Below are 19,143 nucleotides of genomic sequence, written 5' to 3' on the forward strand. Positions count from 1 at the left end.
GACTAGAGAGACTGTGTCACTGATGAGGGAACACACAAAGTCGTCTCTTTAAAGCTCTGAGCAATAACAAGGAAAGTAAAAAGGAAGATATAATTTTCCTCTGCTCTCCATCTAATTTGCAGTGTGCACTTACATACACATGATTCTGTATCTGTGCCTTAGTGAAGGCAAAGCAGATCAAATATAAACATCTTGATGATCTGAGGCAGTCAAAATCCATCTAAACTACTGTGTTGCAAGCACAAGTTTTCCCAACGTGATATTCAGATAACTGTATATCTAAGTGCAATAGATTGCTGGTAGCAATAACAGCTGCATCTAGTGTCCCACAATTACCTTATATATCACCTTGTCACCTGAAAATCCAAGACTACAGAAATATGACTAAAGGGAGATTCCATACTATTGCAAGAGGAAAGTATCACCTTTGGGATGACAATAAGACTCAGTCATCATTTAAATACCTTGAACATAACAAGAAGGGTAAATATCCAAAAACATGCTAAAGGTGTTACAAAACAATATTCAAATGTCTTATTAGAAAAGAAACACTCAGAATTAACAAATAAAGCAAGCTAACAAATAAACAAATACAGTGTCAGGTCTTAGTTGGTGATTTCCCCTGGTTCTAGCCTACTTGTTTCCCTTTTTCTTTTCCTTTTTTTTTTTTTTTGGTAATGATTCCATAAGCTGCAAAACCTACACAGACCTCATCCTCCTGATCAAACAACAGAGCAAGTAATCCAAGTCAAACATTCCAGTTACACAATGGACCTAAGCTCAATAATCTTTGCACACAAGAAGATTTACCACGGATGAAGAGCGGCACTTCCTTCCTTATGGTACCAGATTTCAGTCTTCGAAAAATTCAGCTTTTCTTAGATACTTTCTGGCCTGCAACTAATTTAAAACAACTGTCTAGCATAAAAGAAAAAAATATATATAACTTCCATGTTAATATGTTGGTATTTGATTTTAATCCTTGTACATACAACACCGTTAATACACCTGTCCTTCAATACTCTACAATATCCTTGATGATTTGTATCACATATGGGCCAAAAAAAAAGAAAAATCATATAAGATGAAAAAAAGGACTTCCCAATAAAGCATTCTTGGAAAAGGTTACAGGGTTACAGTCTGGATGCTTGTATCATCTATTTGTAAGCAGGAGAGCCCTTCAATCTGAATCTGAATTTAAATTCCTGAGAATGAAAGGTGCAAAATCAGCCACTGGAGAGATCACACTCGCTGATCGGGGCAGGAAGGATTATATTTTTCTTCAGGCACTATTTGGATTATGACATACATGAAGAAGGACTTCCACCTTCAAAAAGCTATTGAGAAACTTGATTAAAATGATTCCACACGCCTTTAATATGTTTTGGAGAGATGAAATCTCGCTCCTCCTACTCACGCACCCAAAGCAATCAGGCAGTTAAGCCATCCAAAAATCATCAGTAAAGTATTGGCCCAGCTGTTCCCAACATATGCAATCCTGCCTTCTGTTTTGTTGCAACAGAATTTCAAATCCAATCTTTGTCTCAAAAAGCAGTAGAGCACAACCTGTATCTCTTGCCTCTCCCTGTGCTCTGTAGATGTGAGCATCCAGCAGCATCTCGCTTTACCTTTGCGGAAACGCTCTGAATTCACCTGACCTTTCTGGGTTCATTCAACACTTCAGACACTGTTCAAGCAGCTTTTTCTCTTCCCTAATCCCATGAGACCACAGGCGTGGGGAATACCAGCACCAGCTTGTGTCAGCTAATTAGCCAGTAATTCTTTTGGCATAAATGTGGCAAGACACATAGCCTAAGACCTTTACAGGGAAATATAGAGTCAATTTTAATCTGAACCAGTTCTCAGAATATCAGGAAGTCACCCATGTCACCAGCTAATTAAGGGGGTAACTTCATCTACAGTCAGTCTGAGAGATGTTTGAGTCCTAACTATAAAGATTCACAGCTAATTTGTTACAGGATCATGCGATTACACTTATGAGAGTTTGTATGACAGGTCACAAGTGGGTGTTTTCATAAAAAAGAATTGTTGTTGACCTACCTGGACCTTAAATAGAACAATTATTCTAATGCTGAATCACTTCAAAATCACTGAGCCTCAGCTCCTTCCATAAAAAATAGCACTAGTAACACTGAACATCTCTCCTTTGCTATTTTTGATTAATAGCTGGCAAGGCACTCAAACACCCCTTCCCCTCTCCTGTTACATTGCCTTTCGCCATCACATCACAGGTCTTGCTTCAAGTGAAGGTTTTAATAGGACAGGAAAATAAGCCTTTCCTTCCCCAGACAAGAAAGCAAATGTGTCCATTGTAAACCACCAACATAGGACCACTGGGCTTGGCAAGCCCAGGAAAAGTGTTAACTTTGTTCAGTGTTAGATTCTTGGAGCTAGGTCCCAACTCAAACACCAATCTGAGTTTAACTTCAAGTCAAAATATCAAGCTAGACAGTTTGGGGAGTCCAAGATTTCTCACTGAGTTGCTCAACAGGCCCAGATTTCTTAAAATGGACTCCCTTTCCTCAGCTCATTCTAAGCCACCCTAATTTTCTGGATCCCCTGCCAAAAACACACATCATCACCACACCTTGGGTGAGTAAAGCTGAAGGCCCAGTGCCAGGTGTTGCAACCACCAAAAACCAGTCCATGGAATACACCAGCACAAACTGCACTGCATCTGTTATATGTTCCTGGAACTGTAAAAGTAAATCTTGAAAATCTTTAAAACACTTAAAAGATACTTAGCAAAAAAATTTCATCAATTTTTTAAAACCCCATTTCATTATACATGGAGGACTGGAAGGGGAATCAAGACAGCCAGCATGGGTTCACCAAGGAGACAAGTCTTGACTGACCAACGCAGTGGCCTTCTATGATGGAGTGACTACATCAGTGGACAAGGGAAGAGCTACGGATGTTGTCTATCTGGACTTCTGTAAGGCTTTTGACACAGACCCCCACAACATCCTTCTCTCTAAATTGTAGAGGTATGGATTTGATGGGTAGACTGCTGGATGAGGAATCGGTTGGATGGCTGCATTCAGAGGGTAGAGGTCAATGGCTCAACATCCAGATGGAGATAGGTCACAAGCAGTGTCCCTCAGGGGTCCATACTGGGACCAGTACTGTTTAATATCTTCATCTAAGACATAGACAGTGGAATTGAGTGTACCCTCAGCATGTTTGAAGAAAACACCAAGCTGAGTGATGTGGTGGACATGCCCAAGGGATGGGATGCCATCCAGAGGGACCTGGACAGGCTGGAAAAGTGGGCCTGTGTGAACCTCATGAAATTCAACAAAGCCAGGTTCAGGGTTGTGCTCTTGGGTTGGTGCAACCTCCAGTATCAACACAGAAGAAATTTTTTACAGTGAGGATGATGCGGCACTGGAACAGGTTGCCCAGAGAGGTGGTAGATGGACCATCTCCGAAAACATTCAAGGTCAGGTTAGACAGAGCTCTGAGCAGTCTGACCTAGTTGAAGATGTCCCTGCAGGGGAGGTTGGACTAAATGACCTTTAAAGGTCCCTTCCAACCAAAACTATCCTATGATGCTATGATTATTGTTTAAAAATAAACTTGTGAACACCACTGAGCTGTCAGAGTGACATCTTTTTCTTCTTTGCTCACAGAAAACTATTGCTGTCTTACTGGTGAAACATTACATCAATTTATCCTAACCAAGGGCAAGAAAAACAGGTGAAAAACTGACTTTCTGGTTAAGAAGGCAGAGTTGAAAAAGCAAGACTTATCAGTAACTGAGAAAAAATAAAAGAAAGAGTTGCTGGACTTGACTACCTTAGATCCGTGAAAAGGAGATGCAAAGGTTACTGCCAACAGTTTCCTCTTTTGAAGGGAGGATTACTGGTTTGATTCATATTGCAGCAAAGCTTGACAGGAGCATTAGGGCATGCTGCAGGCATACAGATGGATGCACTTCCTATTTATTTTTTTTTTAATACTCACACCGGTGTAATCCATAAATGCAGTAGGAAACAGAAAAGACTGATGAAAACATAGACGCATATACAGTGCCAACCAAATGCTGCACTCTCTGTTTCTGAATAAATAACCTGATGTTTGCAAATACCAGTATTTGGACTTATAAACCTCTTGTTATCATCCCAGTCATCTGCATGCTTAAAAGCAGTTTCCTTCCATTTTTCATCTTCCACTGTTGAAGTGGCAGCTTTCCTTTCATCCTTCCTCAAAGGTCATTAGCAAAGCTCATGGACGCCTTTGTTCCCTCAATATTTGATTTCTCAGTATCAGGAGCAATAAGCATTTTTTTCCCCAGATCAACTCACTCAAACCAAATCCATAAAACTTAATTAAAAAAAAAAAATCATACTTCAATGACTGCATTTATAAGACTCTTATTTTTAATAAGATTATGCATGCGTACTTAGTATTTGAATGGTAGCTATTACACTGTATGTATATTGATATATACAAGAGAAAATAAGATCTAAGAATGACCAGTTAAATATATTTTCTTAAATAAGCATTTATCTAAAATAAGAATGAAAGTGCTGTGAACATTACCCTGTCTGTGTTTCACATGGCAGCGGGAATAAAACTGTAGCAGCAGCAACACACTGACCATTATTCCATTGCAGAAGTCAAAGGAGTTGGTATTGCAAATTTTGTTGCTATCACGAATATCTGTGAGCTCGCAACAGATTAATAAAGAAGACATGGTTATGGCCAAAGGCCAGGCTGTTAAAACTGTTTTTCCAAACCCACTAAGTGTAGGATTTGAAAACTTAATCACTAGCCTCAGCTTCAAAATCTACTTGGTAGGCAGTAGTTCAGAGAAGTTCAGCAAAAATGGATGCAGTCAGATGACTTTTATCAGACAGTTGGCAGAAAAAAATCACGTTGTTGCGTCTTGATCACTTTGGGGTAGTCCATCAAAAATGAAGACTCAGTGCAACAAGCAGCCACTCAGGTAAATTCACTGAAGGTTAGACTTCTGCCCAGCAGATGGATACTGAGAAAACAGAAGACATCATGTGCAGTTCCATTCTTCTTCAGCCTTTCTTTTCCTGGTGCAAATATTTTTGTATCTGGTTTGCTCCTTACTGTCACAGAGATCTGTGAAAGAGGCAAGGCTTTGCTTGATCTTTGCTTTGTTTTCTGGTTCAAAGACCACATACCACCAAGATTTGCCTCCAAATCCAGCACAGACATTTGTGAAGTTGAAATCTCATTCTTATATGGCTATATATCCAAAATATATATCCTTTAGCTCTACAAGGGCCTTTCTATTCCCTAAAACAGTGAATACAATTTTTAAAAGTAATCCTGATTTGCTAATTACTTCACTGCCAGAACCAGCATTAGTCCTCACACATAGTACTGAATAAAATACATAATTTCCTTTTTCAACAAGCTAATATGGATGTTCATTCTGTATGCATTCATGTTCCCTGAATATTTACTAGTCCATTACTAAAACATTTGTATATGTCCTTCTGATGAGATTTGTCAAAATACACTTTAAGAGAGTTTACACGACTGAGGTGACGAACAGTTCTTAACTCGCTTCTTTCGTTCCACTGCAGTTCGCAAAGCCTGAAGAATTAAATGTTTATTATTCAGGATGTTGTAGCTGCACAGGTTCAGCAACTTGTTGAAATTCTCCTCAGTGTATGTAAGCAGGCCAGTGCCATAGGGAGCAACACAGTTGGACACATCTACTCTTCCTTGTTCCATCTCCGTGGGACTGCGTTCCACGTCTGAATAAGAAAGTAGCAAAGTTCAACACAGCAATATTACTGAGGTGAAAGACACCGACCAGACAATGCCAAAAACACAGTAACAGCCACCAGAAACTGAATTCTCCCTGGAAAACGGTTCAAGATTTAACTGGTGCATAGACACTACATCTGCTGCATTAATAAAATCTACCACTTCACTGCTCAATGACAGCCAGAACTGATCCAGAATTGACTGGCAGAACAATTTTCCATGCAAAACACTTTCCTCTCTAAATGCAAGTTTTCCATCAGAACATTTCACTTTTGCAGATTTGGAATTTTGTATTTTTAGGTTTTCCATTGGGTACTGAGATGACAACTCCTTATCTACCAGCTGGTAGAAAATGACACCAAGAAGCTCCTGGGTTGGAAATTCTCCCTCTCAGGTGGCTGAGATTTTAAGCACATGCACCAGGACAAATAAGATGATGGCCTACATGAGGTCTTTTTCAATAAGCTGGGACATAGATTTTTGTTCAGTTTTTGGGGAAAATCCCCTAGATCATACTAAATTAGCAATAAGAAGATTGAAGTTGATACTTGCACAAGTATTTGTAAACTGAAACTGAATCTGCCAAGTAGTTTTTCAGGTGAAACAACAACAACAACAAAAATTCACCGTTTATTTTACTGCGGAACTAAAGAAAATAATCGGGCAACTTTTCAAAAATGATAGATATCAAAGCAGCTTGTTATCCTGGCAAATCCTTTGCTTCATTATAACTTCCGCACTTTCACTTCTCAAAGTAACAAGAGGATTCTAGCTTTGTTAACAAAGTAAATGTAGAACCTCATTACAAGACTTAAGAGACATTGTTAGCTACCAGTGGATATAACTTAGTAGCTGCCTCCCCTCCTTTATTATCAAAGGAAGACAAACTCCCAGATGCCAGATAAGGGGCTTTGCCTCAAGCTACAGCTGCTCGTGCTTTTAATTCTGAAACTCTTCAGTTCAGTCCCAGATTAGTTGGCCAATACTATACCCACCACACCAGGACTGGGAATACGATCACTTAGCCAACTGGGAAGCCTGCCAGTCTCTTGTTTTAGAAGAGGAGCAAATTCAATATATAAACTGGATTCAACAACCTCAAAAAATGATCTTAACTTACTCGGTGCCTTGTATTTTTGGAAGGTATCACACACCAGTGGGAAATAGGCCACGATTGGTGCCTCTAAGTTGTCCTTAAACACGTAGCACTCCTTCAGGTGTTCCCGGTCTTCCTGGCTCAGGTCTGTGCCGGGGAACGGGATCCCATGCTCCAAACAGTACTCTGAGAATAGGTCCAGCGGCTGATTCAACAAAGAGGAGAGTTGGAACAACTGATATTTTGCTGCCCTAGGCAATCTGTAATTGATTTACGTATTTACAAATAAGGCTAACTATGCACTGGAACAAGCATATCCTCTTGATTTTAATATATCCTGGGTAACAGAAATTTGATTCATTTGCTAACGCTGTACATTTTTAAAGCAAGATTACCGTTTTCTGAAATGTTAAGAAATTCTGATCATTTTTGTGATTTAGTGGGCACAGTAGAGGATTTGGATCAGGAAATTTTGATTACACATGGTATCTCAGATCACAAGTCCACAGAATCACAGAATTGTAGGGGTTGGAATGGACCTCTGGAGATCATCTAAGTCCAACCTTCCTGTTAAACTGTTGGCATTCAGTGCATCTAACAATCAATGTCTTCATGTCCTCTGACAAATAAATTACATTCCTTTCAATCATATATGCCCCTCAATGTCTCTTCAAACACAGCAAAACAAAAACCTGACTGAAACTTATGCAAATACCAAGAGTCAAACATGAAAGAAAACCTCAAAATTTTCATTCAAAAATAGCAAAATTATGTATTAACTAATCACATTGTAAAAGTTATTTAATGAACTTTTGTGGAACAAATCTGCAGATACACAGAAGAGGTAATCTTCTATCTGTCTGTTTTCATGACTGTGTCCCAGAAAGCTACTGAAAATAGCCCCAATAAAGACAGTGACTTTATGGTCACTGATATGATCATTTAACTTAATAAAAACAAGCCTATTTTTAGAAAAAAAAGAAAAAGAAAAAAGAAAAACTAAAAGAAAAAAAGAAATACGGTAAGTCAGCTGCCGGAGTCATACAGATAAAGAATCACTACTTCAAAACATCACCAGAGTCTGTGATCCTCCGCTGTAATTTAAATGCAGAATGACATCCACTTTCCTCTCTGGCCTCAGAATGGGCGGGCAGCTGGTGTTGATGAAGAAAGCTGTATCTACCAGCTTCAGGTAATCACCCATTTCATTCATCTGGTTGGGAGAAGAATCCAGCACTGTGTCTGCAAGTCAAAAACTTATATTACCAATTAATTACCGCAGGACTAAGTCCAGTTTTTCCCCAATCAGCATAATAAGGAAAGAAAGAAAAGGCAGCCCACTCCAATATTTGTCTTTGACACAAAGCCCAGTTAATTATTTGTCTTTGACACAATTTTAGCATCTATAGCTCAACTCTGAGATCAGTAAGACGGAGCAGTTCTGGTACTCAGCTTCATCCAAAGTGATATATCAAGCTGCTTTTTCAACTAGTGTAAATTTGTGGCTACCTAGCTTCAGTGGAAGCTGCAAGTCATTCTTTTCCTTTCCTAGGCTTTTCCTAGGAAGAACAGAATTCATGCAAGCCTGCTGTGGCTTTTCCAAGACAGAAACAAGATCAGCAGTAAGTCATCTGGGACAGCAAAACAAATTCTACAAACCTACTAATCAAATCATATTAATCAAAATTTGCCTTTATGCTAAAACTTATCCAGTATTCGTCCTTAGCAAGTATCAGCACTCAAATCACCTTCAAAGATATATCTAAAACAATTTGCTGTTACCTTTCCACATGCAAAATCTCTCATTCTCTAAATACTTGTTATGTAGCTGCAAGCCCTTGAGGAAATTATGGTAAGTTGAAACCACTGGCCGTCCGGTCATCATTTCTCGAAGAGTACTGGAAAGGTAACCTTTGGGAATGGATAAGCAAGTTGGCTGTTCATGAGGCTTCCTGGGCAGAGCAGGGTGTTCCTCTGTAGGAAGAATGAGAAAAGAGTCTATGTCTGCAATTTGTTTAAAGTGTTTCTCTGATACAAAGAATAACAAAGAAAGAAGGGCTGGGCAGCCAAACCACCATGGCCCCATCTGTGATCAACTGCAGACAGATTTGGGCAGAGGTGGGTTTCAGCGCCACAGCATCACCTTGTTGTTCCCTCCCCAAGGACTCATGGCAACCCTCTTGTGACTAACAAAACTCCCCATGGACGTTGCACAGTGAGCAGCACAATGTTTTTTCCTGTTTTCCCTTCATTCCCAAAGGCTTGGTGTCACCTAACCCAAAAACAGGACACAAAAACAAACCCTTTACCAAATGTCAGGCTTCATATTTCAGAAAGGTGTGAAGACAATGCAGATGCAAGTGAAAAGTAATCCAAATAACTAACCAATGTTACGCTCAGTGCCTCGGGTCCATCTGTGCCAAAAGTCCTCGGAATGACCCGAGAGGTAGACAGCATCCATAAAATTCTGGGAAAATATATTACTCCATGTGCCTTGAAAGTTTAAAAAAAAGAAATAAAAAGAGCCATACTTAGTACTACTTTGAATTTTTAGAACACAGCCATAGCTACCAATAAAATAAAAAGAGCCATAGTTAGTACTAATTTGAATTTTTAGAACACAGCCATAGCTACCTACTTGGATTCAGTCTCTGTGGTTGTTTAAATTAGCACTGGTTTAGTTATGAAATGTTATGAATTTTATGAATTTATGAATTTTAGTATTCCATGCCATTCCACATAATGTATGGCTTATGACTACACCATTTTAGAAACTTGGCTGGTTTATAAGAATTATGAATTTTAGTATGAATACCAAATTCCATGCCATTCCACATAATGTATGTATACCATTTTAGAAACTTGGCTGGTTTATAAGAGTCAAACTGTGATTTTAAATACTTCAAAATATCAGTTTAATGTGTATGCTCTGTTTTGGTCTAACCTAAGTAGTTCAGCAAATTAATTGCATCTGTATCAAGAATTTTCTTCCTCTTCTGTCACTTTTAGCTGGTTCATTTGAGATTTAAATTACATCAGATACATTATCTGGTGCACTAGTATTGCTGCTCGCAGACCAGTAGTCATTGAATGCCAACTCTGTTTCACCAATTATGTGGTGACAAAGCATATGTTTTTCTGAATAACGAATCACCTTCCAAGAAGCAGATGCGGGACTCTGGAATCTTCTTCATCAGGTGACCCATGAAGAACTCACTCCCAAAATCCTCTGAACGAACAAAGGCTCCATATTTCAGGAAACCCACCTCATAAGGTGTGAACTCCACCCACTCTGCAAACAAGGCATCAAGAAGGACTTATTGCAGTCACCTGAACACATGTGAAAATAACAGCTTAGAGAATCAAAAGCTGGAAGAATAAGGCCTGTAGCTTCAGCATGTTGGTGACAGACAGTCCAAACCACCATGTTTTGAAACAGACAGGTTTGTATTGTATGTTAGACCAGTGAAAGCAAAAGCTAAATATATTTCCTCCACTGACACTGTGAAAATCCATTCAGCTTGGGGTTCAGGTCCATTTCTGTACCAGGAAGCAAAAATCAGGTCTAAAAGTCCATTGATTGCTAAGGCCCAGCTCAAGATGTGGCACTTTTAGTTCTTTTAAGTCAGCAACAACACCAGCTACCATTTGTTCTTAAGACTCTGATAATATCTGCCTCGTGAAACTCTGACCATAACCCACCCAAACCTTGGCTGAACGCACTGGGACTGCAGATTGTGCATAGAAGCAGATGACCAGGTTCAGTTGCAGGACCTCCTGCTTTATTTGGGCCAGAACATACCATGGAAGGAGTGAGAGATCAGCAACACTGATGAGAGCACAGGGGGCAGCTCCTCCTCAGATCCCTCTCTGGCTGCTGGCAGCTGCCTTCCCCTATCATCCCCCTCCACATCTTCCCTTGTCCTCCCTTCCTTCCCCTTCTCCCCCAGCTCTTCACAGCTCTCTTGGACTACTGCTGGTTAGGGAGGAACACCAACAACTGAAAGGGGCTGTGAGGACTAGCTGGGGACCAGAGAGAGAAAGAGCAGCAGTGGTGACTCTCAAGGCTGCAAGCACAAGGCATCTCTGCCCCCCACAGGGCAGTGTCTTCACACAGGTATCTCCCTCACATAGTATTAGGATGCACGTTTTTAATCCAAGTCAAAACCCAGACGTGAAGACAGGGGGAAAAGAAATTATTCAAAAGATTTATTAGCTTGCACTTACTATAAAAGCTTTTGGCATTCACCCAGCATTAAAGGGAAACTCCTTAGATTTACAGAAGAGCATATAGTAATCATTACCTTTAAAATCCAGAGTGCTAAAGTCATTCTTGACGTTGAGGGACAGGTATATGGGCAATGGATTCTGCCCCTGATTTACTGCCAGTTGCTGGTCAGAGAGCTTGTGAGTACTTTCCTGTTTAGAAAAAACAGGAGTCATTGTAAAAGATGAATATGATGCATGGATTTAATGCGGAATTTAAGCTGGTAGATAAGTACCAATGAAACCTCTTCTAAACCTCAGCAGATTTTGTTCTGAGTACTTCAGTTCTTTGCCCACAGAAATGTTTTCATGTGTCACCTGTCATCAACCTTCACCAAAGCATTATCACTGATGCTTCCAGGGATTTTGGAATGGGGCACAGAGTGAAAATGTGACAAACTTGTCTGCACAGTCACTAGGATATGACTTGCTTTAAGGAAAGACAAAGATACTGAGCTACCTTGGAAGTGCTGCAGATGAAAGTCAACCAGGGTCTATTTCACTGAATACAGCTCTGTTTGCTGGTATGGCTATATATTGCTATGCCTGGACTTAGCTCTGTCAGAGCCACCTCTCCTCTGTATGTTACTAGCATGCTCATTTGATCTGAAATTAAAGATGGAAAATCAGTTTCATTAACACTTTGACTGTTTAGATGCTCAGACATTTCCCTAAGTTGCTTATTTTTTCAGCTGTATTATTTTTTCTTCTAAAAAGCCCAAGAAAGATCCCTCAGAAGTTTTTAGAGACTTTCCTATAGCTGAATCCAGAACTTTAGACATGAAAGGTTTGAAATTCTCTGGAATAAGGGATGGATATATAATACCTGATCATGTAGCATACAGTCAATGAAGAGTCCCCATAAATCTGTAAAGGACAGCTTGTGCCCCTCTTGCTTTCTTTCACAAAGCTCCTTTTCATAGTATTTCATATGATCCAATGAGAAACAGTGCAGCTTGCTCTTGATGACATGCTTTCTGATATCACCAATTGGCTCTCTGAGATCCTTCTGTGACCAATTTGTATCTTCATATAACTTTGCCATGGTCCTAGTAAAAAGAAACATACCGTGGTTCATCACTGGGTACATTCATGGGCTTATACCACCATAAGCATTTTATTTCAAGGTACACAAGGCTCTCAGCCTCCAGCTTTTACCTTGGAATTGCAGCTTAAAGCTCAGGCAGAATTTAGATTATACAATGATATTTTTGCTGCAGGGATACATTCAAAATCATCCTAGCTTGTTTCTTCTCAGAATCAAAAGAGTAATAAAACAACGCCCATAACTTAACTGAAGCTTTTACTAGAATTGCCCTTTGATTGTCCAGGTTCAAGCCACAGCTTCTGTCTGAGGCCAGTTCCCTGAGCTGTTTCAGACTCCCAGTGAAACGTTCAGCAGGAGTTTAGCAGCAAGCACTGCCCTGGAGAAGTGCAAGAGCTCCCCTCCTTGGGCACGCAGCATGTGGGTCCACCTCAAACATGGCACACACAGGGCCAGGCTGCTTGAGACCTCAGCTCCCAGAGTTCGGTTGGATTCCAGTCACCCCTTCTCATCCCCACACCATTTTTTCTCCTGTATCTTTTTAGAGCGGCTCTCCAGAAGCAGAACATTTTAAAGCCCTAGACCCCTGCAAGTTGTGCAAGGCAGTCAACATTGTGGGCACGATACTCTGTGTTTCTCAGGGCTTTTCTTTCCAATCCTCTTTTTCAGAACCGCTTAAGAATTCATAGAATCATATGGGGTTGGAAGGGACCTGCCACCCTCTTCTCATCTATCCAACCAGTCATGCCATCATAGAAAGCTATCAAGTTAGTCTGACTTGACTTCCCCTTGGTAAATCCATGTTGACTACTTCTGATAGCTTTCTTTTCCTCCATGCTCTGAGATGGCACCCAGGATGAGCCATTCCATGACTTTTCCAGGGATGGATGTGAGGCTGACCAGTCTGTAATTTCTCAGGTCTTCCTTCTTGCCCTTTCTGAAGACTGGGATGACATTGGCTTTTCTCCAGTCCTCGGGCACCTCACCTGTTCTCCAGGACCTCTCAAAGATGATGGAGAGTGGTCCTGCAATGACTTCTGCCAGTTCCCTCAGCACTCTTGGGTGTATCCCATCCAGACCCATGGACTTGTGGATATCCAGCCTTCTTAACTGATCAGACAGTTAAGAAGGCCAGACAAATCTTACCAGAGGATTGCTGAAGTGTTACATGCAGCTAGATAACCCCAGAGACACACAAAAGGACTTTCTGTATTACAGAAATACAGTAGTTCTCACACTATTTCTCTTGTAGCTAAAGGAGATAAGGGCTACAGCACTGAGCGGTCCCATGAAATGGGTTAGCACTAAAAGGAAGCCAAGCATCAGGAGTCCCAGCATCACGCTGAGTAAAATTCGTCAGCAAGACAATATGCTTCACCAGGTTGTCACTCTGCTAACACAAACAACAAGCACAAGCCTGATGATCCTTACCATGTTGTGGCAGACAAACCACTGATGTACGAGACACAGTCCAAAACACCAGACTCCTGGAGACCCAGCAGACTGCCAAACATAGCCGACATGGACCGCACTCCCCCTGCTGTGGTCATGACTGCCACCACTGGCACCTGCTCAACACACAAAGGCACAGAGTCGCTCATTACTAGATGAAATAGAGAAGTGATGGGCATGCAGGAAAAGTAAAAGTAAGTAACACCCTGATTCAAGTAGGTTTGGACCCAATTCACCTTCTTCATGTCTGCGCTTAGGTGTATGTTTAAGCTGTGTAAATTCTGGTGGGACTTGGTGCATGCTGAAAGCATCTTCCTGATCAGTGATGCATGTCTGTGCTTAGGTGCATGTTTAAGCTGTGTAAACTCTGGTGGGACTTGGTGTATGCTGAAAGCATCTTCCTGATCAGTGATGCTTTGGTAACTCAGAAGCTGTAAGGATGGCTCTTGTATGGCATAATCTATTTTCAGATTCATAAAGAGTCTTTTCCTTATGGTTTTTGATTTTTTCTGACATCTTTCCCTCAAAACACATTTTAAAATCCTGAGTAAAACTGAGGTCAGAGAAGCAGCTCTTTTTTCCTACTCTGTGCCAAAAATTCTTGAGTATGGTCTTAGGTCCAAGTGACAATCTGGCCTGTACATTTAAGTCTAGAAGATTGGTAACTCAGAAGCTGTAAGGATGGCTCTTGTATGGCATAATCTATTTTCAGATTCATAAAGAGTCTTTTCTGTATGTTTTTTAATGTTTTCTGACATCTTTCCCTCAAAACACATTTTAAAATCCTGAGTAAAAGTGAGGTCAGAGGAGCAGCTCTTTTTTCCTACTCTGTGCCAAAAATTCTTGAGTATGGTCTTAGGTCCAAGTGACAATCTGGCCTGTACATTTAAGTCTAGAAGATGTGGAAGATCTATATACAAGTACATTATATTCACTTCGTTCAAAGCGGGACAGAATACTTTCAGTTCCCAAGATGTTCATGGAAGACCTATATACAAGTACATTTCATTCACATCATTCAAAGCGGGACAGAATACTTACAGTTCCCAAGATGTTGTCCCACATACCTCATCCTCCTGCAGGTCTTCATCTAGATGAAGAAGATTTTTCAGAGCAGCAGCAACTACCTTCTTCCTTTTACAGATGAAATCCTGCTCCTCTGCGCATAGATCAAACCCCAAACGCAAATCTAAATTCTTGCAACTAGAGCACAAGAACAGAACAAGACATTATCTGTAAGATGGTATAGAGATATCACAGGCCCTATGGATATTTTAGACCAGAATCATGTCTTGAATTATTTCACACAACCATAAGGAAGTTAAATGAATAAAATTCTCTCCTAATGAAAAACAAAGAACATAACTAAACATTACCTATAAGCCGTTTCTAGAGCTACTGCTTGAGACATCAAGCAAAACCAGCAACAACAATAAACCAGCTTAAAGAAAGGCTATTTCCACGCATATGAAGGTTTCCCTATGGAAATGAAAGAAGGTATACGGATATCACAGGCCCTGTGGATATTTTAGACCAGAATCATGTCCTGAACTATTTCACACAATCATAAGGAAGTTAAATGAATCAAATTCACTCCTAATGAAAAACAAAGAACATAACTAAATTCAAGCTGTTTCAACTGAGCTCTAAAATTTGGACACTACTTCAGGTTCTCTTGCTTTGTATGTGTTTCCTGAAGAGCGGAGAGGGCCAAAGCAGTTAATTAAAATTAAAATGCTTTAGACAAGGTGACCCTAACACCGTGTCAGGCTTCTCTCTTCTAAGAATTTGTGCTGGAAATACTTGAGTCAGAAAACAACTCTTAAGTGTAACCCTTCATATCTGTCCCTGATTTTTAACACCATATGCATCATTGATTCTCTGTTTTCACAGTGCTACTGTTTCAGGTTTTTTTCAGCCAAAAGGTTATTTTGTCCCTTCTGTGACTTATAATTAATATTCAGTGAAAAACCTCTTATCATCTGTCTGCAATTAGTGCTTGCAATGTAGCTAACTAATCAGTAGGTGGTAATGTTGCCCTTCAGAAAATCACTGCAAGCCAGTCAATAAATTAATTACTATCCACTTGTTCCATTGAAAAATGACCTGCAGAGGACTGGTAGATGTGTAACAGTGCTAGAAACATGTTAGAAATGAGTTTCACATGTGCATGTATTACAGATAGAGGTTACAAGACAGAAGGATTATTAAGTATCAAAATTAGGAAGCATCAACATTGGGAAAAACATCGTGACTGGTTATACTGCATGACTACCTGCCACCTATTCTATGCTAAACTCTTACCAACCAATTTAAAAGCACGTATCATTTTATCAAAACTACCTCATATTTTAGTCTTCTTTAACCAATTACAATGTTTATTCCTGGTTTTGAAAGGAGCTAGTTTAAGCTGCAACTTCTTTTCATCATGATACTAGGAAAGGATAGGAGATGGCTTAAGTAATCATTCAAAAAGTGTAAAATATTTACCCATCTTCCTCCTTCACAGACACCTCATAAGATTCACCCTGAGAATCAAGAAGGAAAACACCATTAATTCTAAATAGAATTGAAAGTTTGCAAAGGCAATTTTTACAGTATTAGCAATTATTCAGATATATAGTCTAATGATAAATCTTTGGTGTCTTCTCAGGCCTTCTGCACACAAACATCACTAGTATCTTGCTTTTAAAATACTTCCAAAGCAATCAGCAATTCTGGATATGTTGCTTTTCCCTAAATACTAGTTATACTTTAAAGTGTATGCAGAGCTGAGCATACATATAGCTCAGCTAGGACAATTCTAATAACAAAATTAATAATAGAGCAGGTATCACATAGATATAGCTTACACTTGTTGAAATAATTCCAAGCCCTGTGAAAGGTTACTCACTCTCATCACTGTCACTTTCTTCCCCAAGTCCAGAGAATGGAGAGGCACAGCCAGTGGACTACTTACATCCATTTCCCTCCTAGCTGAGCCACACTAAATTAAAGTGGGAAAAAACAAACTGTTATAAGGCGACAAATATTTACAAGCCATAGGTATGCATCTACCAGAAAAAGGTTAATTCATCATGCTTGTCCCAAAAGTTAGTTTAGCTGTTACCACTGTCCACAAGCAAAACATACATGACAGAAGAAACGCTCCTTGGGTGGTGTGATGTACAGTCTGGGTTGACTGTGCTTGACGTAGTGGAACACAGCAGTTTCACTGCTTCCCTGTCTGCAGTGAGGGCCTATGGAAACATCCCGGGCTCCTTCATAGGATCCTTTCATTGTGAACGTGAAATCTCTCCCTAAGAAGAAGCAGCAAATCACAGAGAAATGTTAACTAGCCCTGAAAAATCACAAATAGAAATAGTCCAAGTTTCAGCCTTTGTGCAGACAACATTAATTTGGGCCACAATGTTTTTCCTCTCCCATAATCAATATGAACAAGGGACAGACTAAGCAGCCAAAGGCTGGTGCACCATTGCAACTTCTCCCCCACCAAGCAAGAGGGAGCGTGTGTTAGACCAGTGAATGGTCCCCTGAGTTTCCACCCTAGCCTTTCCACTCCTCATAGCTGTGTCTCCCCTCTTCTACTTCCTGTTCTCATCACAGGATCTTCAGTTCCATCACACTGCAGAGATGTTTCTGAGTCTCCCAGCCACCTCCACAGTTTCCCTTAAGCTACACTGTCACACCACCTCCAGAGGATTCTATTAGCAAGCAGGTAATTCAGGAAACACCTCAATCCCCAAGCAGCCCTGATACAAACAGAGGTGAAAACTAGATGAAGCACCTCCTATAGAACAAAAAGCAGTGACAAATTATTTAAATCAATAACCTCACTTGTGTAAGGGCTCTGCATTTTTGCTTCATTCACATTTACTTCCAAACAGGAAACTTCACGAGACTGGAAGAGACAAGCAACAAAATCACTGGTCACAGAAACAGTTCAGGATCCTCACTGAGGGCCTAGGTGTCTTGTGGAGACACCAGGCTTGGCCATGATGTCCTGTGAATATGAAGAAATTACAGAGGCTGATTCTCCTGTATAAGTCATGCAAGCAATACTGTGGTCAAAGGAGCTAAGATAACTGAGGATCTGTCCCATCACATTTAAATACCATTCAATCCCCAACATCAGGAATTTTTGTTCCCATCTAGGCCGTGCTTTAACTTTTGCCTACAGAAGAGTGAGCTGAAGGATAACACACGAGCATCACACAGTACTTTGGACATGATGTGAAAAGCCTTTGGTTTCAAGGTAGACATTCAGTAATAAACTCTGTAGTGGCACTGGATTCATTCCCTTCCCAAGTTTTCTTGTTTGTCACCACTTCATCAGTCAGCAGCTCACTGGCACTGTGGCACAGCACTGGTCCAAGCCTCTCCCAACACAGAACACACTACAAGCATGACCAAATTCAAAACTTTACAACCACACCCTGTCTCATCTGAAAAAGAGTAAAGGCTATGCCTAGAGGCATAGTTCTTCCAACCACATCCTTCAGTTCTGCCCTACCATAAGGACATAAGCATAAAAAAATAAAAGAATTACCACTAGTACGCCATTAGTAATGATGTTCTCAGATACACCTGGACTGAAAAGCAAAAAGGAAAAGGTTTATTTAAGAGTGGGTATATAAACAATAATCTTTTAAATGCAAATAGTTCTCTGAGCTCGGTTTTTTCTCGTTGCCAAGTGCCATCAGCACTTCTATCTTTCACCTCTGTGCTCACTGCCAGGTCACAGGAACACTACCTCTCTTCTTACCTCCCCTGATCAGCACCATCTCTCCTCAGGCTGAATCACAAAATCAATACACACCCTCAGCTACAAATAGTAAGTGAGACAGTCGCTCAAGCTGGGATTTCACCAGATTGAGGAGAGAAAAGCAACCATAGGGAAGATGCTGAGACAGAATATTTGAGCACACGTACATGTAGCCACTTCCCCAATGTCACATTACCACTCTCTTTAAAAATATAAAGTTTTCTGATGACAAATCCTGTAACACTTAGGCTTTACTCACATGTTTTCCAGCAGAAATTCCACTTCTAGTTCTTCTTGATTCTGAAAATAAGATTTATTTTTTCATTTAAGGAAAATGAACAAATAAAATATTTTCCTTTGATAGAGCTCTGAAAATTTTGACTAACCCTCCTTGCAAGATTTTGCTATTCCCACACTCCCTGTATCATGATGCAAATGGACAGAGCCTTCTTCAGCAGCCCTTTCGTTTCAGCTCACTGTTCACAGCTCTACTGTTTACAAGCCAACTGTCCTCCCGAGGGGAAGGAGAGAGTAAGTATCATGGAATAGGGGATGAAGGTCACTTATTAGGAGGATGAGACATGGGTCAATGAGTGGCAAGGAAGGGAGGTATAACAGGTGAACGATGTAGAAGAACATACTTGAGAATAAATGGACCTAGGTGCTGAGTATGTCTGGGTTAAAGCAAAAGAATTTGCAGAGTATAATGACTAAACATTAAAAAAAAAAAAAAAAAAAAAAAAA

The 19,143-nt window shown here is 40.2% G+C and overlaps 1 protein-coding gene across 1 annotated transcript in view; it reads right to left on the minus strand.

Moving 5' to 3' along the window:
• Positions 1 to 5,523: 5,523 nt before the first annotated feature.
• LOC106892740 (cytosolic phospholipase A2 epsilon-like) overlaps positions 5,524 to 19,143 on the minus strand; it is a 26,352-nt gene continuing 12,732 nt past the window's right edge. Inside the window, exons 6-21 of the mRNA XM_014950157.1 lie at positions 18,659 to 18,699; positions 18,184 to 18,226; positions 17,472 to 17,535; positions 16,767 to 16,933; positions 16,528 to 16,620; positions 16,125 to 16,162; positions 14,702 to 14,837; positions 13,614 to 13,750; positions 11,964 to 12,186; positions 11,176 to 11,290; positions 10,026 to 10,163; positions 9,257 to 9,364; positions 8,654 to 8,845; positions 7,947 to 8,113; positions 6,896 to 7,076; positions 5,524 to 5,762 (exon numbers count right to left, since the gene is read on the minus strand). Coding sequence (XP_014805643.1) covers positions 5,524 to 5,762; positions 6,896 to 7,076; positions 7,947 to 8,113; positions 8,654 to 8,845; positions 9,257 to 9,364; positions 10,026 to 10,163; positions 11,176 to 11,290; positions 11,964 to 12,186; positions 13,614 to 13,750; positions 14,702 to 14,837; positions 16,125 to 16,162; positions 16,528 to 16,620; positions 16,767 to 16,933; positions 17,472 to 17,535; positions 18,184 to 18,226; positions 18,659 to 18,699 — 2,082 coding nt within the window. The remainder of the gene's footprint in view (positions 5,763 to 6,895; positions 7,077 to 7,946; positions 8,114 to 8,653; positions 8,846 to 9,256; positions 9,365 to 10,025; positions 10,164 to 11,175; positions 11,291 to 11,963; positions 12,187 to 13,613; positions 13,751 to 14,701; positions 14,838 to 16,124; positions 16,163 to 16,527; positions 16,621 to 16,766; positions 16,934 to 17,471; positions 17,536 to 18,183; positions 18,227 to 18,658; positions 18,700 to 19,143) is intronic.

The sequence above is a fragment of the Calidris pugnax genome, unplaced genomic scaffold (genome assembly GCF_001431845.1).
Source record: "Calidris pugnax isolate Ruff unplaced genomic scaffold, ASM143184v1 scaffold68, whole genome shotgun sequence".
NCBI lineage: Eukaryota > Metazoa > Chordata > Aves > Charadriiformes > Scolopacidae > Calidris > Calidris pugnax.